The sequence below is a fragment of the Odontesthes bonariensis genome, chromosome 22 (genome assembly GCF_027942865.1).
Source record: "Odontesthes bonariensis isolate fOdoBon6 chromosome 22, fOdoBon6.hap1, whole genome shotgun sequence".
NCBI classification, from domain to species: Eukaryota; Metazoa; Chordata; class Actinopteri; order Atheriniformes; family Atherinopsidae; genus Odontesthes; species Odontesthes bonariensis.
In genome coordinates, this window is record NC_134527.1 from 23,693,149 (window position 1) to 23,715,113 (window position 21,965).

Below are 21,965 nucleotides of genomic sequence, written 5' to 3' on the forward strand. Positions count from 1 at the left end.
TCGGCACTGCACACGCCAAACAATGCGTCAATTCTGCTCGCGACTGGCGTCCTCTGGGGAGACCACATCGGACCGCTGCTACTGTATACATTTTGAGTTAAAATATCGTTAGCTTTGTTGTTTTCAGGTCATGGCATGTTAGTGAAGCAGGAGTATTGCCGCAGGGTCCTGCCCCATCTTTCTGCCTCTGTGTCCCTCTCCTGCTCATGTTGCCGCTTAGCTTTTCAATTATAAAGCATGCAGTATATCTGAGTCTGTCCGTTTGTTTGCAAATAGAGACTGCACCTCCTCCTATCCGTAGATGATTGCAACACCAGTGATGCTGTAGTGTGAAAATAAAACACACTTGTAGATCATTTTAGGTATTTCACTCAGTGAATGCTTTCACTTTGTTTAACTATGTCGCTGAGGTGTGTAGCTCTCCAACGTGATGGCTGCGCAAACTGACACAAGCAGCCCGGTCTCCCAGACTGACATGTATCCAGATTGCACGTCTTGCCCTTTAGTTTTCTCGCAGCTTTCATTGTGTGAGTTTGCTTGGGTTTGTTTGTGCCTCGACCCATCAAAAAGCCAAAGTAAAAATTTCCGAACTAACACGTGGAGCATGAAAATCGAATTGCAGTGCCTCGGGGGTAAATGTGCATGATTGATGAGCATTGAATTATGTGTAAACTTTGTTGGTTTTGGCACATTCTCATCACGTGATTGATGCATTTTAAGAATCAAAAGAAATGTTATTTGTATTCACATAAACGCACGGCTGGTTGTGCTTAAAGTGATTTTATGGCCGTTTGATGGAATAGATACTGGGTTTTGTGTCGGTGTGTCCGGGATTATGTTGGTTTTGTTTGTTTACAGAATGTTTTTTTTTCTTGGTCATTTTTTTCTTAAGCTGGAGGAGCATATTTGTCTATGGGGCTTTAAACACTGCTTTTTTGTCTTATTGTAATTGGGTTGTATTGGCCAGTTAAGTTCCAGTTCAGTGTAGACCTGTAGACACGCTTGCGGCGAATACCAAGGCCGCTGCTTACATTTAGAATAACTGTATAATCGTAGTGCTTTGTGTCACCAGCAGGGACTGTCACATCTCTGTGAGGCCACCAGACACACAGTTGACTCTGCTAGTGACCCTGTCTGCCCTCTGGGACCAACCCAGCCCTGCCTGTGCACACATTCTGCATGGCACGCCAGACTGCATGTTGTGTTTTGTGCTGTGTGTTCATTTTTGTGCGTTTTGTGGTTATTGCGTGATGCTCATTCATAGCATTCACAGTAGTGGGTCATTGACCCTTTCTGTGTCAAATGAACCTAAATGATTGTTTTGGTCTCATTAGGACCCATCGAGTTTGAGGAGTGCAATGCTGCTATTGCAACAGAAGGTATGTTTTAGGCAAAATTTACAGACCTGATGTTTTTTTTTTTTATTATTATTTTTAAACAACTCTTTTTTTCGTTCGTTGAAATAATTATTATTTTTTTTCTAATTATTCCAAGGTGCCAAACCCAGAAAGAGAAAACCATTTGGTATCCCAGGCCGCAGGAAAGACAAGGACACAGACTCCACGTGAGTGAGGACATCCTTGTCAGAATACTCTTTTCACCTCTCATATGTAAATTTGATTTTTCATCACCGTGTGGCTGTTTTGTCTTCCAGGGAGTCCACAGAAGTTGAAGCTGTTGTGAGTATATTTTTCACTGAAACAGACAGTGTCTGTATTGTTTGAGTTGACTCCTTTGTATCTGTTTTAAATCAGCTTGGAGTTTTAGGATTTTTAGACTGCAGGAGGTGAACAAGACCCTTCAGTCTGCTCTGCATTTTGCTGCTTGAACATGTGACTCCCTCTCAATTTCATTGTTCCCTTTTGTTTGTTTTGAAGATTTGCTCATTCATTCTGTTCACTCTATTTCCACATGTAGAACACTGCCAATGGTGCTCCCCCTGGATATTATGGGTCCATAGACATCCAGAACGCTGTAAGCAAGCTAATAACCCTACACTTGCCAGTAAACAGACACACTCACACACATACAGTCAACATTCATAAGCAGATTATTTTAGTGGAACACAACAGGCTAATACATTGTGTTGATTTAAACTACACCGGTTTAAAAAAAGACTTAAAGAAGATGGTGAATTACCACATCAGTTCAAATTTTATTTATCCTGAATCTTAAATTAGATTTATAGACACCCAAGTTATAAAAATGACTAGTAGTAGTTTTTTTTGGTAGCTTTTGATGATTACGTGTATTCATTTCTGTGACTGCCTAAATAATAACAATATCTCCAGTGTTTTCACTGTGTAACTATTTTAATTTGTAGTATAACTGTAGGTACAAATGAAAAAATCTTTTTTCATTTTATGTGAAAGAAACAGAGCAGAAACAACTTGTTGATCAGTGTTAATAATTGACTATGTGATCTACAGAACATTTAAACTGGTTTATAAAGTATATTTTAAGATTCATTTAGACTAAAGTAAGAGAAATAAAATCTAAATTCAAAAAGTTGTGCCTTTTTTAAATTTAGCATTGGCTGGAAGATTAATGTAAGAAAGGAAAAAACAAGTGTTGCTAAACAAAATTTGTAATAAATATTAGCAAATTTTAGGAGGTTATTTACAAAAATATGATGATATATAATTTAGAAAAAAACTAGAACTGTTTTAGCTTAGACAAAAGCATACAAGCTTTTATGTAGTTGGTTTTGAATTTAATAAAAATGTGATTTGAATGAATCTTTTCTCTTTGTGTTTTTGCAGAATGTTCCTAAAGTTGATGCAGACGGCTTCTGCATCAGACCTGAAGTAAATGAAAATGATATCCTTTTCATCTGAGAGGCTCAGACCCACCTGCAGTCTGAGAGCAGGAATAAATAAAACTCTCTTTTCCTTCAGCTCTTTGCCTTTTTCTGTTATGTTTTTTTTCTTTAACATTTCTGCTTACATGCCAAAGACAACTCCTTCTATTCGTCCAGCGACTCCGAGGATGAGGATGAGCCCAGGAAGTTTCACGTGCAGATCAAACCTGTACAGCCAAATAATGGCACGCACCAGAACCGAGCAAACATTGATGAGCTCAAAGCCTCCATCGGAAACATCATCCTGTCACCCTCAAGCTCGGTATGGCTTCATGACACCCTGCAAATGCATCAAATACTCCCAGATTCAAACCTGTTGATGTCCTCCTCTGGTACAGCAGAAGTCTGCTCTCCCTCTGTAACACTAGAGGGCAACAGGACAACATCTGTCTGAGAGGACGGCAAAACCATTTAGCCATAGACGTACGCCATTAGTTACTCTTTTGTGAAGCTTATTGTATTTACATTAGAAGCAAAATGTCATGTCTTATTTAGTTTAAATGCCACATTGGTTTCTGATTCATTAGGGATACTGTTCACACTCATTTCTTGTTTTGTTTTTTTACTCAGATTTTGGTTTCATGTCAAACAACTGTGGTATCAGTTTTATTTTCTTTCTCTTTAAAGACAAATATTAAGTGCTCGGGATCAATTTCTCAGTTAAATATCTGATGTTGGACCTTACTGCACACTCACACTCATACACTTAGCCTTCCTTGCAGACACTTTTGGGAATATTGTCAGCAGGCTACAAACACACACACACACACTCACAAGAGCTCGGTCTGATCCATTACCCCACCCATGCAGCTCTTCATTCAGCTCCTTGTCCCCCACCATCACTCAGTCTCTGAATCACTCTCTGCTGCTCTATGAAAATAGCCCCAGTCATTAAAATTTAAAACCACTACTGCTTGTGTGCAAACACGGCACCGTGTGTGTACGAGTGTGTGTGTGTGTGTGTGAACTGAACTGTTGTTGTTGTTAACGTTGCTGTGGAGCGGCTGAGAGGGCACACTCGGTGTTTCACCCTCCTCGCTCCCCGGCTGCTTCCTAAACCAATGTCACGGCATCTCCTCAGCCTCTTCCTCCCGCTGCTTTCCCTGCTCTTCCTTCTCACCGTTGGTGTTGCACCTCGCTCCTTTTTATTAGAGGAGCCCACACACTCTGTGGTCATTCCTGAAGTTCTGAAATTATTTTTGTCTTAAGGATTATGCTTTACTTTAGTTAATTACAGTTTGTTTTTCTGTTCTTTTACATCCAAAAAACAAATGAATTTCTCCTCTCATGAAAGTACAAAACCGATCACTGTTGATTTGTAATTAAAATCCGTAAATTCTGTTGGCCTTCTCCTCTGTCTGTTCATGTTTATTTATGGATTGATTTTGCCTCTTTTTGCTCATTTCAGATTCACAGAGTAGTTTTGAATTTGACTTACAGCATTCTTCCATGGTGGTGACGTTGCATCATCTGGAGTGAATTATTGAGCGATGTTCTTTCCTTCTTTTTTTTCCTCACTGCTCATTTTTCTGTCTTTTTCATTTCTCCTCCTGTTTGGTTCTCCCTCCGTGGTGTTCCCTTTATTGAAATAGCAATGGAAGTCGTGTGTGTGTTTGTGAGTGTGTGTGGCCAGCAAGAGCCGTAATTGAACCCATTTGCCGCTTAGCGCCTGTGGGACTAAACCCCGGCCTTACAGCTCTACGGTGGTTAAAGGTTTTGCTATGTTCCTTAAACCCGTTTTGTTTCTTTTTTTCTCCTCCTCCCTTGACAACCTCCTAACCTTTCGTCTTGTAAGAAATGGGTTTTTTATTGAAACTGATGCACTTAGTTGCTCTTGGTTTGGTCGGCCTCAAGAGTATATCTTGAATATATTGTGTTTCACAGCAAGACGTGGCGGATTTATGTCCGCAAAAAATGCCTCTGAAGGAAGTTGGTGAAGTGTTGGGGGCATGCTCTATGTTGTCCCTGACTGATCGTTGTATAGGCTTAGATACACACTTTTGTGCTGCTGACTTTTTCATCCTAGGTTTAATATGAGGTATGTGAGTAGTCCTGTGATTTACTGTCTTTTACGGTTGTGGAAACTTCTCCCTTCCACTTGGGAATAGTTAGTAAAATCATTTTCAGCATGTAATAGTATTTTCTATGGGTTTTAAATTCATGTATATATTTTCACTTAAAAAATTACTTAAGAACTGAGGATTTGAAATATGAAACGTGTGGGGGAAACAAAGTTTAAATGTGTAAATTTAAGCCTCCACAAGTTGCACAGCTCCTCAGAGAGGATCAATGACCCATAAAAGAGTGCATTCCACTTTGTAGAAAAGCATTTAAAATGTCCTGTGTGGAGAAGGATCGCTTTCCCCTCATCGGTCTTTTTTGTTAACAAAGTAAACAAAGCTTTCGCAAGTTACAGATTAAAATTCATATTGAGTCCTGTTGATGAATTAATGTCTGTATTTGTTTGGTTTTCAGGGACAGATGCGGAGGAACCAGTCGAGTGAGTATTGTTTTAAACTTCTCTGTATCTGTGTGTCTGTTTTTTTTTAATTTTATTTATTTTTATTCTAAAAGAAGATTTTAGGGGGGGGGGGGTGTACAGTTGACTGTAAAAGCACATTTTTGCTGGCCCAAGTTGTTTTTAAAGAGGTTGTCTTTAGGAAGGAAAATCCAAAAACAATGCCAAAACCAACATATCTTAAGAAAGGCTAAATAAATATTCTATAAATGTGATGCCTAAGGGAGGTTTCCCTCCTGTGGTACAAATAAGATTAATTGTTTAATTAGCTTTTTGCATTTTGACATGTCGGAGATCATTTGCTTTTTGCCAACTGGCACGCTTTTGTGAACTTTGTACTGTTTATATTCCTGCGAAGAGCTTGTAAAGGAGTCGTATCCTGCTCCAAGGGATGCTTTCAAAATGTATCTTAAGGCTGCACAAATTTAGCGAGTTACCTCAAACAAGTCCTTCCTCAACTTTTTTTCTGCTTTATTCAAAAAGAAAGCTTGAGCTGTTCTCATTTTCCATGACTAATATATGAGAGGTCAGTCTGATTAAACACATTTGTTCTGATTTAGTGATTTTTTTTGGACCACTGTGTTGAGGGAAAAAAATAAAAAATAAAACTTGCCAGATTCAGTCGGTAGTGAATGATATGCAGGCTTTTTGTACACACAATGGACAAAAAAAAAAAATGCAACTTCAAGTCCATATTTGAGCTACAGAAAGGATTTTTACAGGATAATGTAAACCAAAGCCAGGTGCTTTGTCTGCAGCGCCTTGCTGTCATTGCCACAGCAAAAAGCAACATTATAATTTAGTTTGATCCTTTAAATCAGCACCACAGAGCCCTGAGTGACGTGTGCAAAGCCAGATCAAAATGCCAACCAAAGCAAAAATAAATACATGAACGGATAAACACGAACATGGCATGTGAGATTGTTGACTTTAGCCTGGATTGATTGAAACAGTGTACAGCGATAAAAGTTATTGTTTTTTTATTATTTTTTTAATCTTCTATGCAGCTGCACTCTCCTACTAAATCCCATTTGAGTTTTTTTATTTTTTATTGTGAATTCTTTTTTTAAATATATTGCTACATATACTGAAGAAAAATGTAATGTTACAGTGTGATTTATAATATTTTTTTACCCCCATCATCGCGCAGCCCTAGTATGCAAGTCTTCTGTACTTTCTCCTCTTTTTCAAAAACTTCCAATCACACATAGTATCTGCATCAAGCTAAATGAAATTCATATTCACTTTCTGCAGCTGAAACAATCAGAGTTGAGATCAATTTGCGCAAGCTAATTGCATTGATAGATGTATACTCTACGTACGCTTAGGAATCACAGGAGTACCTACATTAGGCTCTAAGGCTCAGGGTTCACGTGAGTATGTTTTCACTACAGTAGTTGGCCAACAACCCTGCCTTCCCCTTCACCCCCAATATCTGCCACGGCCTTCATCTCTTTTGCCTTTCACGCAGCTTCTGCAGCCAGCCAACTCCAGCTAACATCACTGACAACGTGCCCTCTCACAACAAATTTTCAAGTCCTATTTTGTCGAATTTACTCACGTGTGTGGCTTTAAATTTGGTTACTTTTTAGATTCATCTTTCTGCCTCTGGTGCTTAAGTGCTGCTTTAAGTTGCTTATATGGATCTTTGAGATAAATAATGAACACTTTTAGACAGGGGTTTGAAATAACCTTTTGGAAAATCACTCCATCCCCTGTTTTAAAGTGCTTCCCCCCTATTGAAAACACAGTAGAGCTCTTTGTCTTAACCCTAGCAGTATTTCTTTGGGATAATAAAGTTGTACTTTATGGGGCAGAATTAAAACATAATTTTTTCTAACCTATAACTTACCGTAAATATACAGTACCAGTTAAAGGTGTCTCCAGACCTTTGACTGCTTCTAGAACTGTCAATGGTAGATGGTGGTTTTGTTTTTAGTCAAAAGGTGTGATGTTCTTCAAACAAGATGCTTCAAAACACATTTAAATGCTGGGATTTTGGAGGGTTTTATTTTTACTTTGTCATGGGTTTTTCTCACTTGCTGGGAATGTGTATTTTCTGTCATCTGTCGGTGTATGTGCCTGAGTCAAAGCTTTCTGCTTGTGTTTCTCTCAATGCAGGTGATGAACTGGCGAAACCCAGAGTACCGACACCATATGAGTGAGTCAAAACCTGAAACTTCTTTTGTGGCTCGTCTCTTCAATGCCAAAGTGTTCCTAAGTGCCGTTGTTTTATTTATGCTTACTTAATATGTGCTGCTTTTATTAAAGTTTGAAACTTTCTCTTCATCTCTGTCAGACTGACAAACAATGACCTCCTGTCTCTGGACCCACTGAGCCCTGCTCTGCCCATCGGATCCTCCTCCTCGGTGTCATCATCAACAGGTAACCTCCAAAGCCTCCAAATACTATCCTGTGCAGATATTTTATGCCACAAGCTCACAATTACCTTTATTTTATCTATAGGCCATTACACATACACACTATCCAACATTTGCTGGTGTTTGTTAGGCATTTGCTGAGTTTGGTTTCCATGAGCAAATCAGATTAAACCATGGTTACATTTTAAATTGTGTTGTACCAAACTTTAAAAATAGCTTAAATGGAGGAAAATATATTTAACTTAAACTCTTCTTTAAAGCTCAATTGAATTTTTACTCTGTACTCCGTTAACTGAGAATAAATGTAACTTTTTTGCTTCTAAAACTTTATGCACTTTACTTTTGAATATAAAATCCTTTTTTAATGTCTGCTTTTCTTTCTTTTTCTTTTTCTTTTTGTAAGATGGCTTAATCAAAAAATAATCAGGTTTCTGTATAACTAATGAGGTTAAGTTAATTTTTCTCAAGATATTAGCTCAGGAAAGAAAGTGTTGTGAAACTGGACAAGAAAAATTGGACCAAATGTCAGACATGAGAGATTTTTATGCCACCTGCTGTTTCTAAAGGATGGGGACACGACTCCATTGTCTGTTGAATAACTTTAAAAGTTAATGGTTACCCCTCCTCTTTCACATTTACAAAATGAATATGCAAAACAACACTTTTTTGGTTATTCAATATGATATAGAAAGCATTTATATATAGATCTATCTAACTTTGCTGTACGTTATTAAGTATCATAAAGTAAGCTGAGATTGGGTTTCAATTGCGCAACAGAGCTCTGCTTACTTTTAAATATAGGTCGAATGATCTTTAACTTCAACTTTGTTGGAGCAGCCCTGTCACTTAAGGTTGCCAGTGATAAAAGTAGTGAAATCAGTTGAGAAATCAAAACAAAGTACTATTTACCTTATTGCCAAAGTTATCAAAAAAGCTCAAACTACCTAAATTCAGTCATTTAAAAAAAGTGAAAATTAAGTTTGTTTTTAAGAAAATCTGAACGCTGTGAATGTGAACCACAAACGTAGCCGCAGATGGAAGAACTGAGATGTGATGTCAACAGAATATTCAACGTTTGTTTCCCCCCCCCCCCTTTTTTTGCATTTAAATTATGGCTGTGTTACTTTTTATTTCGTCTTGTTACGTCTTGTGGATAGATGACAGCCATAGTCCTCTCTGCATGTATTTTTGACTCATATTCTTTATTGATTAATATGTTTCTTTACTTGTAAAATTGAATGTGCGTCTCATGCTTCACATGCATGACACCATCATTTAAACGGAGTGACATCAGCACTGACCCATTACCCAGGTTAAGCATAATCCACAGTTAATTGGCACCTAGTTGAGGTCAGAGGGTCACCTATAAAGCCGACTGGCACGTATGTTGTCAAACAGTGTCTCGTTACTGTCAAAGGTCTCGGCTTAAACGTCAAAAGAGCATCAAAAAGTGCCCTGATTAGGACGTGGCAAAGAGAAGTAATACCTGCTTTGAGCCCAATAAATATCTTAGTGCAGTTTAGCGACCAGCTACAAATGTACACACAACACATTAAACAAGTGTAGCCTGAGAGGATGTTAACAACATTATATATTCATATGTGTACTAAAGATTACTTGTATTATAGATCATGTTGTATTTGACTTTTTTGTTTTCATGGACTTTATTGGCCTTTTTTTTTTTTTTTTTTTTTCTTCAATTTTTTAAAAATATTTTTCTTTAATCATTCTTCCATTTTGTGACTTTATGTATTGTTGTTTTTATATTTTTTACCTGTTCTTGTCAGACCTTGCTTCTATCCTCTTTTCAATCCCTCCATCTCCATCTTTTCTGATGAATGACTCTGACGTCTTTCTGCCAGAGGCATCAGGTAAAATGTGACGATGTCAGAAAGTGGCATTCATCAACCAAGGTTTTGCATGGTTTAAACTCTGTTGATGTATTTTTGTTTCTCTTTATGTAAACATTGAAGTGTTCTCTACTGCAGATGCTTGTGATTAGATTTAAATGGTCAGGGTGTGCGCCTGTATGCATAAATAAAATCAGAGTCTGCACTGTGCATTTGAAGTTCTTTGATAGCCACTATAGATGCACATATTCCATGAATCGCTTCAATGTAATTAATTAGTTTCATGTTAAATGTATCTAAAGATTACAAAAGAAAATTAAGCAATAGTTAACAGCTGAAACTTTAATGATGTATGTATAAATGTTTCATTTTGCCATAAAAAACATTTGCATGCTAGTCACAGGAGAATTCATCAATAAAGAGGAACAACAAATACTTTAATAACTTAACTAAACAAACTGCAGTGTGATTATGAAACCATAGTAACCACACTACTTCCAACCAACATCCTCGTAAACACAATCTAATGCATACTGATATGGATATCTTTAATAAAAAATCCAGATAATTACCTATTTGTGTGCTGCTCTTGCATTATTTTAAATTCATAACACTGATGGAAAATAATGGAAATATTTTAATATTATTAACTCTGTAGAGATGACCTCTGTAAATGCACTGGTGCTGCAGATTTGTAACTAAAGATCTGATAAATTTGTGATGTTTTACCGCCTCTGTCAATCACATTACCTCCTTCAGCCGACACGGTGCCACAACAGGAGCGCTCTCCTCCCTTGGCAGAGTGCCAGCAATCCAAAGACGTCTCCTCTTTCTCTTCATCCACATCCTCTCCCTGGGATTCACCCGAAAACCCTTTGCAAGTACTTAAGCCCGCACCAGCGAGGGCCCAGAGTGCTCCCATCACCCAGCCCTCTGAGCCAGTTGATCCCATCAAAAGCCCGGCCACTGCCAGCCCTCCGAAGAGCGTTGACACCTTCTCTTCAGTGTCCTGGTCCAAGAGCCAATGGATTGCTTTCAGTGATAACTTCACTCCGCCTTATCGTCAGGGCTCAGGATCTGTAAAGGAGCTCCAGAGGCTGCAATCAGGCTCCGGCAGGTCAAGTCGCTTCCTGTCTGATGACTCTGCAGACGCCTACTGCAGAGCAGCAGGTTTCACAGAGGGCAGCAGCCTCTGTTTCACTGATGTCTTCTCTGACAGGGCGATGGCTGCAGCCCCAGCAAGCAAAATTATCAATGGTAACATAATTGCTGATGCTAAAGACATGTCATATGCCTGAGGTTTGGAATTTTCTTTTTCTTTTCTTTTGTTCTATTAACCATGTCTTATTTCAGGCGTTTTTGTTTTGTAATGGCAACCAACAATTACATGTGTCTGTGAATATTTTCAGTTGTTTTTCCATTGTTTGATTTTATTGATGCTTGTCCAGCCCACTGCCTGATTTGCAACATGTTTGTCTCATGTTTCTTTTTGTGAAATTTATTTTGGAATGTGTTTCACTTTTTGCCCCGTTGTGACTTTTAATGTTTGATATTTTGCTGCCTTGATGCATGACGGCTCTGCATCCAGCTGAATAAGTCGGAACACATGTTTGTTTGTGCCTAATGTCCATCATGTTGAACTGTCACTAACCAGGAGGACTTGCGTGTGTTCCTCTCTCTAGTGCCACTACCGAACCGACCTACCACCCCTTTGGCAGCTGGCGCCCTCGTGCCCCCACCACGACCCTCCTCCAGGCCCAAACTTCCCACTGGAAAACTCACAGGAATCAATGAAATTGTATGTGATTAAGATGTTATTACTTATACACCTATGAAAGTTTGGGCACTGCATCTGTTGATGTGTATAGCTAAGTGAGGTAAAGATGGCAAGTTCTGTCAACAGATTTTCAGTGATGATTTGGTCAAGCACTGTGATGACCACAGCCTTTTTAAGTTAGCACACTGTGAATTTGAAGGTATGTGCTAAATCTTTAGCAGGTGATTTGCCCTCCTAACAGTCTGTTGTTCTGATGTCTTCTTTTAGCCTTCCCCTGTTTTAAGGGCACCATAGTGCTAAACGGTAACTTACAAAGCTTTGAAACCAATAACATCCTCCTTTGATTTTGAAGGAAAAAAAAGGATTTAGATTTATAACATCTGGCAATGTTTCACCCTTGGGGTCCCCCTACATGGGGATGTAACACAACTGTCTTAAAAAATAACCTCCATATGGCTCAGCCATATGCACACCTATACACATGAGTTTGTTGTCATGTTCAAGAGGCTGAAAAAAAACCCACCATCAGAACCCACCCAAAATGTCAAGCAATAAAGTAGGATAATGTTGCAAGACATAATAAGAATAAGACTGCATCATTTTTTTTTTTACATATGGTTCTCAATCTCTGATCAGTAACAAGGCACAGGTTATAGAAGTTACATTAGTGCCTTGAGATGACATTTGTTGTAATTTGGCACTATACAATATAAAATTGAATTGAATGGAATTATAGGAATCAACCTCAGCTTCGATTCCCTCTGATTAACAGCCTGAGCAGAGCAGAGTGAAAAACGATCGTGATCGCATTCTTTTCATGAAACATTACCAGCAGAGCAAAGCAAGTCAAATGTGACTAAACACTAAACAAGAGAGCTAACCAGTTGCCAATAGCAACAACAAAAGTTAAAATAGTTAAGTCTACATTCTCTGCTCTCTTAAGGCAGCAGTCTTATGTGTCTTGCTAATACACATTACCTTCCTTTTTAAATGTTATTTATTATGGCAGGAGTTCGTTGTTCGTTTTAACAAAACAAAAATAATCCCCCCTACAAACATTGAAAAATAATGCTTCATATTTAATTCTGTGTCTTTTACAGATAAGGTCATCACTGAAATATTTAGAGTATATTTATTCTAACTTTTGCATGCCACTGTAGCCACAGTTTGAGCTTTATTTGAGCAACACAAGATTGATTAGTGCTAAAGGTAGAGTTATGTCTCATATTTTAACAGCATCCTATTTTATTTCCTTAATTCAGGTACGGCCATTCAGTCCACCCAAAGCATCTAATGCTAGCCCTCCTCCTCCGACCGCACCACTTGCTCGGGCTGAGAGTTCCTCCTCCTTGTCCTCCAACGCCTCACTCAGTGCTGGCAACACCCCCACTGTTGGTACGAACACTTCGCTTGTTTGGAGAACTTCTCTTTTCGTAAATGATTTTTTACTCCTCTTCCTCAGCCCCTCACCAACCTATCGCTTGCCTCTGTCTGTGCACCACAATGTGCTGTTCTGTCCATCCTCCTTCGCTTTCTTTCCTTCACTACTCTCCTTACAGAAGCTGAGCACACCTTTGCCCCCCCCCTCTCCTCCCTAGAACCAGAGCTGCTCTCCCTCTCTTCTCTTTTTCTTCTAAGCCAAAGTGAGTCTGCATTTCCAAACGTGTTTCCCTATTAGACTCCACTTTCCACAGTTGGGATAATACAGATGCTATCTTTACTCTGCATACATTTCACTGCTGAAGAATGTTATCTTTAAGCCATGTTGTTCATCTTTGTGGGATCATATCAGCCTTGTCAGCTCAGGGCTCACCTAGCATCATCATCACACGTTTAAAAACTGGCTTACAAACATGCTCAGCATCATTTCTCCTCACGTTTGTGCTCACTGGGTTTGTGTATCTCCTCCTTTCCTCTCTATGCCTGTTAATATGGCATAAAGAGGACGATGTGTTTGTAGCAAAGCTGCCTACCTTTGAGAAGCGGTGTGAAACGCCAGCAGGTATGGTTGAGATTCATATTGGAGTGTTTTTCTCTATATTTAGCTAAAAAACTAACACCAGTTGGTTGAATGCACTGGATGGATGGACAAATGGACATGTTGCTTTGCAGTGGTTGCAGTTTTCAGTCTTGAGCGCTCTTCATTATTATATTTTCAGCCTGTTCCTCCTCATCACCTTCTAACATGAAAAAGATTTATTTAAAAATGATGACGCAATGTCCCCTTTTTTCTTTTTTTTTTTTAAAGTTTAAAGATGCTGTCTACTCATATTTTAGTGAAGCTAAAGCAGCTGTTGCACAAACCTCTCAAAAAGTAATCTCTGTTTATTTAAGAAATAACAAAGTACTCATTTGCAGTGTTTGAATGGCTGACCTGATGAAACACAATGATTATGTAAAACGTCTTTGCATGATTAAACCTTCCTAATTCTGACTGCTTTGGACTGTTTTGAAAGTCTGACGTGCAGCTGAGTCAACAGACCTCTAACTCTGTGCCTTTCTCGTTCTCAGGGACGTCTCGCGGTCCCAGCCCTGTGACCCTGGGATCCCAAGATGCATTGCCGATTGCCGTAGCCTTCACAGAATCGGTTAATGCTTACTTCAAAGGAGCTGATCCCACCAAGTGAGTCTCACATGACCTCCTGCTGCTCAAATGCCACAACATGGAGCTGCGTCTGTTTTAAGTTATTTTCTGTGTTTTAAGTGTAACTACATTACATATGGTGTTGTGAGTTATTCAGTTGATTGTGTTACACTTCACATTCGCTTGGCCAGTGTGTGCTACACTAAGGAGTCTTTCAGTTGTGAGTTTTATCTCCCACTCGCTCTGCATGTGTGGAATGTTTTGCGTGAGTCTGACACCATTCTTTCAGGATGGATAACCTGCATGAGGCAGATTATAGTCTGGGGCAGAGAAAACATACAGTCTTTTATTGGTTAACTGCTGTTAAATTGCTGCTGTGCAAAAGGCTTATTTTTGCAGGGATTAGCAAATGGAACATTTCATAAGCGATACAACAGAGACACGGTGCAAAGTTAAAACCCACTGTGGGCCATTACCACCAGCTTAGACCAGCCTCCCAGGTGATGAGTGAGAATTCTCCTTCCCAAACTTTGCACTACTGAAGCATACAGATGTACATACCGTTATATACTGACATATTGTGAGGTGAACCAAGCACTTTAATGATAAATACACAAGAAGATAACATTTATTCATGGTTAAATCATTGGATTATTTCTTGAGACTGTCCACATGGGCCATCTGAGGTTGTGAAAGGCATTTTGCAAACTGAGTAATTTAAAAAGTTGGTAGCATTATACAACAGCAAGCTAAAAGTTTAATTTAGTTGATGGCGCATTGTTCTGTACGAGGCTGTTGAATCCTTTGTGGTCAAGGTTCAGTCAGCACCATTAGACATGTAGCAAACACACACACAGACTACTGTTTGCCACAATAGCTAGGTTGAAAACCACTGGTTTTCTTTTGAAAAAGGGAATTTGAAAATTGATTGCTGCACTCCACAGATGCATTGTGAAGATCACAGGGGACCTGACGTTGTCATTCCCCATGGGCATCATCAAGGTGTTCACCACCAACCCCTCCCCAGCCGTCCTCACATTCAAACTGAAGAACATCGGCAGGCTGGAGCAGATCCTCCCCAACCAGCAGCTCTTGTACAGGTGAGATGTCAGGAAAGGTTTATCACAAAACACCTCCGAACTCAAGCAAACCAATGAGCTGATACCTTGACAAAATAGTGGCTAAGTGAAAGAGGGATTTCGCCTCAACGATACAAGTGAGAATCAAGGAAATGTAGTTTACGTCAGTGAGAGGAAATTCAATTAGTAATCTCACATAAAGCTATCATTAAGCTGTCAGAGAAGTATTTTCCAGCAGCCTCTCACAGCCAGGTTGTTAACTGCCCATGTCTCTTCTAAAATACGCCCTGAAAGAGCAAAGAATAAAACACTCCACGTAACAGTTGCTTCTTTCAACACTTTATTCATTTAATGTATTTTTGTATTTCTCACCTCATCAGTCGTAGGCCAAGGCATTTAATGTATATTTTACCTCACATGCAGTGCGACTTTTCAGTAAGGCACTAAATTTGTTGGTTCTGTTTTAAAACTGCATTTTTTTTCTCCCCTCAAAAACCAATGAAGAATGGCATCTTTTTCTCGCTCTGGTTGCTCTCAGTTATCCCAAGACCACATGGCTGGGCTAATTGAATCAACTGGAATTCATGATTTAGTGGCTGGTTGGATATAACAGGGTAATTTTTTCCAAGCTATTGGAGCTTTACACACAAAGCCAAGAAGAGCAATGAATAATTGAGCCTCTGATTATTCCTTGTGTCTATGCATATGTGTGTATGTGTGTATCTTTCTGACTGTTTGGCTTTTATCTAGTGATCCTTCCCAAAACGATTCGAATTCCAAGGACTTCTGGTTCAACATGCAAGCGCTGACGTCCTACCTCAGAAAAGCCTCAGATCAGAGTCCTTCAGCTTCCTACTATAATGTGGACATCCTAAAATACCAGGTCAGTCGGCCAGCGTCGAGCTTGATCCAGATACAACAACTGCATTTAAAGAATGCTTTGTAAAAACATATTTCCTAAAGCGCTTGAGACTCCACAGCCTGAGGCTGAGAGAATACAGAAAAAAAGAGCGTCAACGTGCGGCTTGGACAGTGAAAAGGGAACACAAACAGTATAAAACATTTTCAGTGTGAAATATTGTATTTTTAAACTCATTTTCATGTCATGGTATTTTAACTGTGCTGTTTGTATTGGAGTTCATTTGAATCTCAAAGCTCAAGCACACAGTGTAGGCATGTGATTTTCTCACGGTATCACACGATAGTGTGAGGCTTGAGTTTGTGTGGCATTTAGAATTTTAACAACTCAAAAATATCATCAGATTTTTAAACAGCTTCTAAAAGTAGACAAAGAAAACCACTTCAAACTAATAAGACAGAATATTTAGTGGTGCTCATTTATTCATTGAGTGTTGCATGTCTGTTGCATGTCACGAAATTGTGCAAACTTCTGAATTAAGTATCTGTTGTCACCCCCTTGCATAAATAACTGAACCCCCTTGCATAAATAACTGCACCTAGCATTTCCAGTCACTTTTCAGTAGTTCTTTACATCGGCTTGAAGGAATTTAAGCCATTTCATCTGTACATTAGAGGTCCATCTCTGTGATGGTAGTGGGTTTCCTCACATGAACTACTCTCTTTCGAAACATTTCTGTTGGGTTACCATCAGGATTTTAAGACTTGACGACTACAAAACACTCTTCATTAATCATTCTTTGGTAGATCAGTTTCTGTTCTTACTGTTGCTGTTATGCTGAATGGACCCCAGGTAACAGATAGATGTCTGGATGTGTTCCTTTAGAATTTACCGGTTTAATTCAGAATTTATTGTTCAGTCAATGATGGAAAATCTTCCTGTTTCAAATGCAGCAAAACAGCCCTAAAGCATGATACATAAATGGGTTGAGGTTCTGGTTCTCAAGTGCAGTGTTTTCATTTTTTACATAGCACTTCATATTTAAATCAGATAGTTCTGTTTTGGTCTCATCTGGCCATCTCATCTTTGCCAGAACTCTTCTGTTTTCTCTGCCTGATCTTCAGCGAACTGCAGAAATGCTGCAATGTTCTCTTTTGTAGAACAGAAGCTTTCTCCTTGCAGCTCTGTCATGCACACCGCTGTTCTTCAGAGTTCTTTTGATTGTGGACTCTGTGGATCATTGACCCTGGGTTTCTCAGTGAACTTGCAGACTATTTTATGACTTTCTCTTTTTCTGAGGTCCTCATAAATATCCTACTTCATGGCATGAACACGCTTCCACAAACATGTAGTATATCCCTGATTTCTTCACTAAATAAAGATCCAAGTATAATATTTATAGAAATAGAAATCTACAAAATACTGAGAAGTTCACGAAGGTTCAAGCACCACTGTATAACATAGTTGTGTGTGCCTCCCAACAGCTTCACAATCTCTCAGATTCTAGACAGAAGTGTAAATAATTTAGGTTCACTGTCTTTTTGCTTGTCAGACGCACTGTGATGGCCTTTTTAGAACCATGACCACAGCATATCACAATAAATATGTCTGTCCTAAAATCCTGTGAGCTGACATAGAGCAAGACTCCTTGATAGTGCTTTGAAAGCTTTAAAATTTCAGTTGATCCATTTGAATTAAACGATCTTGATATTCAGTACTGCATACACGTTCATAACTGTCATGTCATGCGTTGCAATTATTGCACATGTTAAGGTTAGTGACACTCTTTATCATTAGTTGATGTCACTGGAAGTTAAACATGAAAAGAAAGAGCAGGCTATATGATTTCAGTTAATGTATATAATTTTGTCCGGCTGTATAGAACATACAAATACAAATATCAAAGAATTTTAGACTGGAATTGAAACTTTTAAATTGGATTTCTACCAAATAGAAGTCTCATCAAACTGCAAATGGTGCTGCCTTTGGATGGGAGTTTAATATCTTGGTTTGGGATTCTCCAGCTGGTTTGGCTCAGCCGCGAGTTGGTACCCAATTTCACAAACCACTAAAGACGGCCCTGGAAAGTACACTAAATATCAGATACTCTTGTGAGTTAACTGAAATATAAAAAAGGCTGTGGATCTGCAATGTCAGCTGGTCTCCGCTTTGGCACCTGCATGCAGCTTGCATTTTCTCTTTCTGTCAAAAACAATACACATGTCATCAAGCTGATTCGGACTATAACAGTATACCAAGGGCAAGGTCTCATAATGCGGAAAAGGATATTTGAAATATCACTCCAACTGTCCAAACGTAAAGCAGAAAGCAAAGAACACTTACACTGTGCTGCTGTGTTCAGGTGCAGTCTGATGGGATCCATTCCACTCCTCTCAATCTGGCCGTATACTGGAAGTGTACATCAGGTACAACAGACTTGCGGGTTGACTACCGCTACAACCCAGAGTCCATGGCTTCACCTGGTGCCCTCACCAACGTGCAGATCTTAGTGCCTGTTGACGGAGGAGTCACCAATACGCACTCTCTACCCAACTCCATATGGTGAGATGTGTTGTATCAGCAGGAGCACAGCATGGAGCACTGTAGAACATTTGAACACAGGAGCTTAAGGTGTGATTCTGTTATTCCATTTTAGGAACTCAGAGCAGAGTAAGTGTCTTTGGAAGCTGGGTGACATCTCAGAAAAATCTGAAAATGAAGGTAAGGATTCCATGTTTGATTCTTTTGACAAGCGATCAAAGTTTGTTCAAAATATGACAGCGAAGGAAGGCAGCTGGACCACTTCTTGAATGCAACCGTTGTGTTTGGACCAGGCGCCGGGTCTCTGAGGGCAAAGTTTGAACTATCAAATGGCCCCTCAAACCCCTCCACTCTGGCAGTGCAGTTTATGAATGAGGGGAGCACCCTGTCAGGAGTTGACATGGAGCTGCAGGGAACTGGATACAGACTCTCTCTCAACAAGAAAAGATTTGCCACAGGTACGTAGTACACCTGATCGTCCAGATGTTTCTGACGCTGGTATATTAAATGCATCCACAGCTCAAAATGGATTCTTCTTGTGTTAAGGGCGTTACATGGCAGATTGCTGAGGTGACCCACCCCTGTGGTTCTCAAGAAAAGAAAAATCTTGCTTGACACAAGGATGTGCAACTTTGGAAGGCCTCCCAAACCTCCAGATCCTTCCGTGTGCGGTTGCCATGGTTTCACAAAGGAAGCGAGAATCTCACTACAATAAAACAGCACTGAGTATTGAACACTGTTTAAAAGAATAAAACTTAAGATGAGCTTTCAGGAAATGTGTAGATATGAAGTCTAATAATACTTTCAGATCAACTCAATTTTGTACAGTCAGAAACAATTTATGGCTAATATATCCCTATCATCCTCTTCTGTCACACCAACCCTCTGCATGTCCCCCTTCACTACATCCACGAAATCTACATGGTATTTGAAATCATAAAAAAGAAAAAGTGCACTAACAATCTTTCAGATGCTTGTTTTCCTCTTGTATCTGTTTCCTAAGAGCTTAAAAGGAATATAAAGACATTTCTGTGTGGATGAGAAGAAAAGCTTTCTCTCTGAACTGTAAATAACACTGAATTTTCTGCTCAACCAGCTCTGACTCAACTATCAAATGGGCTTTTCTTTACTGATGTTTGTCTCTTCCTTCTCACGATTTGTCTTTTTTTTGATCATGTGCAATGAAGGTAAAATCTGTCTTTAACAGAACTTACACAATACTTGTGGCACAAGCTTGATCTTTGAAAAAATATTGAAGTGCTCTAAAAAAAAAAAAATCTGACCTCAGTGGCTCTTCTTATACTGTGGAACAAAAGGCAAAAAAAGAAAAAAAATGTGCATAAATGCAAATTTAACAACATTTCTGTTGAGTTTTTTTTTTTTTTTTTTTTTTTTAAATAATCACCTCTAGTGGAGTCTGTGATCAGTGTGGTCTTTTCAAAATGTCCTTGTAAATTCTCTTTTCAATGGTGGCTTCTACTTTTTAAAACTTTCTCACTGTTAAGTCTTTATCAAACCGTGCTCAGCAACTTTAACTGTAAAGACTGTTTCTACTGTTAGATAAACAAACTCAAGGGACGTCGTGCCAAATTTCCCTTGCAGCCTTTTAAGCCTGTTAATGAGAAATGTGCCTGAATCTCACAGTTTTTCTACACTTTTTTTTGGTGTACTACAGCACAGTTCAAGAGAATAGCACCAAACAATGTGCCAGTTGTCTTTTTTTTTTTTGTTTTACTCCTTATTTGGATATTGAAGGGAAAATGTCTCCTTTTTATAAGCTATCTTCCAGAAATGAATGAGTCTTTTTAGCCTTCTGGGACTGAGTTTTATCGACTAACTTTTTCAAAATCTTTTTGTCTGTTTTCCCTTTGATAGACACCAGTTTAATGCTGTCATTGTGAGTCGGAATACGTTAGCTAACAGATTCACCATGAGGCCGAAGTAATAATTAAAATGCCTTATCGCGACTGCTTGACACTCAGTAATCCGGTGTTGCTGACTTTGGTTAGATACAGTGACACAATGCTGCCATTAAACCTGTGATGGATTACTCACATGTCCTGCCTTTCACCCAGTACATGCTGGGATAGTCCTCAGCCTTTTCCAGCTGAGCAATACAAGCAGGCTTAGCAGAAAAGTTGCCACGTTTGACTCTTGGTGCTTCATTCTTGCCTTCTCCTAATAGAGGGCTGTGCTTCAGAGGCTTTTTTTCCTTCCTCGTGGAGTATTTTACCTTTTTATGACATTTTCTCTGTTGAACATCATCCTCTTAATGGTTCTGAGATTGGTCAATGTGCTGGAATGTAAAATGTTTGGGAATGAGTTGCCTGAAATATGTGATTGATAACAGCTGAAAGATTTTAGTACAGGCGCTCCACGCGCTGTGCATCACGTGGCCAACCGACCTCACAAATACAATTTTAGGAAATTAGTTTCTCATCAGTCTTATTTTCATTTTATTTTCTACTGTGCTCTTACTGCTACAGAACATAGCTCATTGTTTTTAACTGGTTTAGCGTTTGACTCATATCCAAGCTTAGTGAGCCAAGTTTCTCTCTTTAAAGTAGTAAAAAACAGATGGTTTCTCAGATTTCAGCCAGCATATCTGAACAGTTTTTGATATTTTCAATGATGCCTTTGATACCTTGTATAAGACTCAAGCCTTTAATATTGATTTAGCAGCCACTAATATAACACGGATTATGGAAATATGTCCCATTCTCTGAACTTCAAATTTTTGAGACAGTTGAAATCAGTTTACATAAAATCCAGAAATTGTAGAACAAGATATTTGTATCATAAGAAAAAAACATGTAGGTTTGTTTTCTCTGTGAATGATTTATTATTATTATATTGTTTTTTTTTCTCAAACAAGGCAAGCACATTTTAAAAATGAGCATATGGATTCTGTAATTGTATTCAGTATTAGCAAGCTGGTTCTTGCTGTCCCTACAAAACTCCAAATAATTTTACAGGGCTCCTTTTGCTGTCACCTTCCCTTCTTTTTTTTTTTTTCTTTATTTGTTGTATTAAACAGAGTTTAAAAAGAGCAACATTGTGTAAATGATTCTCACATTTTTACCAATATTTCAGCCACTTTTTGTCTATTTTATGATTTCTCATTGAGCCTGTATTAAATGTGTAATATATGAATATATACAAATATATGAATATGAAAACTTTATGTGTGAACTTTGTGATTTTTGTCTATACTAAGGCATTGTGTAATGCTGACCTTTTGCCATGCTACTGGCTCAGGGGATTTATATCGCAGTCACATGTTTAGGCTGTCACTTATTTTGGTCCAGGCTGAAATACCCAGTTAAAATGAAACATTGTACAGATGTTTGTGGTTCGCAGAGGTAGAGCTCAACTAGTGACTCCAACAACCAAACTGGACACATCCAGGCAAATTATCTCAAAATCTGAAGTTCCTTAATTTCCAACATGGTTCCTGGAAACTACTTTCATCATCTTTAGGTGCAAAACTAAGATTATACAGCATGTAGATGTCAT

At 38.8% G+C, this 21,965-nt stretch overlaps 1 protein-coding gene across 9 annotated transcripts in view; it reads left to right on the forward strand.

The window, feature by feature from the left end:
* The window catches only part of fcho2 (FCH and mu domain containing endocytic adaptor 2), a 46,212-nt gene extending 24,579 nt beyond the window's left edge, over positions 1 to 21,633 (forward strand). Inside the window, exons 9-31 of one of the 9 annotated variants that reach the window (XM_075456238.1) lie at positions 1,335 to 1,379; positions 1,495 to 1,564; positions 1,655 to 1,679; positions 1,918 to 1,974; positions 2,763 to 2,820; positions 2,947 to 3,122; positions 5,336 to 5,360; positions 6,707 to 6,751; positions 7,500 to 7,539; positions 7,678 to 7,763; positions 9,547 to 9,630; positions 10,369 to 10,866; positions 11,292 to 11,407; positions 12,649 to 12,781; positions 12,946 to 13,029; positions 13,329 to 13,388; positions 13,898 to 14,009; positions 14,915 to 15,070; positions 15,800 to 15,932; positions 18,271 to 18,470; positions 18,565 to 18,629; positions 18,743 to 18,907; positions 18,996 to 21,633. In XM_075456238.1, the coding sequence (XP_075312353.1) occupies positions 1,335 to 1,379; positions 1,495 to 1,564; positions 1,655 to 1,679; positions 1,918 to 1,974; positions 2,763 to 2,820; positions 2,947 to 3,122; positions 5,336 to 5,360; positions 6,707 to 6,751; positions 7,500 to 7,539; positions 7,678 to 7,763; positions 9,547 to 9,630; positions 10,369 to 10,866; positions 11,292 to 11,407; positions 12,649 to 12,781; positions 12,946 to 13,029; positions 13,329 to 13,388; positions 13,898 to 14,009; positions 14,915 to 15,070; positions 15,800 to 15,932; positions 18,271 to 18,470; positions 18,565 to 18,629; positions 18,743 to 18,907; positions 18,996 to 19,018 (2,456 nt within the window). In that variant the 3' untranslated portion in view covers positions 19,019 to 21,633. Of the gene's footprint in view, positions 1 to 1,334; positions 1,380 to 1,494; positions 1,565 to 1,654; positions 1,680 to 1,917; positions 1,975 to 2,762; positions 2,821 to 2,946; positions 3,123 to 5,335; positions 5,361 to 6,706; positions 6,752 to 7,499; positions 7,540 to 7,677; positions 7,764 to 9,546; positions 9,631 to 10,368; positions 10,909 to 11,291; positions 11,408 to 12,648; positions 12,782 to 12,945; positions 13,030 to 13,328; positions 13,389 to 13,897; positions 14,010 to 14,914; positions 15,071 to 15,799; positions 15,933 to 18,270; positions 18,471 to 18,564; positions 18,630 to 18,742; positions 18,908 to 18,995 lie in introns of those variants that run through there. The other 8 variants (XM_075456240.1, XM_075456242.1, XM_075456239.1 and 5 more) reach the window with 8 other exon arrangements.
* The last annotated feature ends 332 nt before the right edge of the window (positions 21,634 to 21,965 follow it).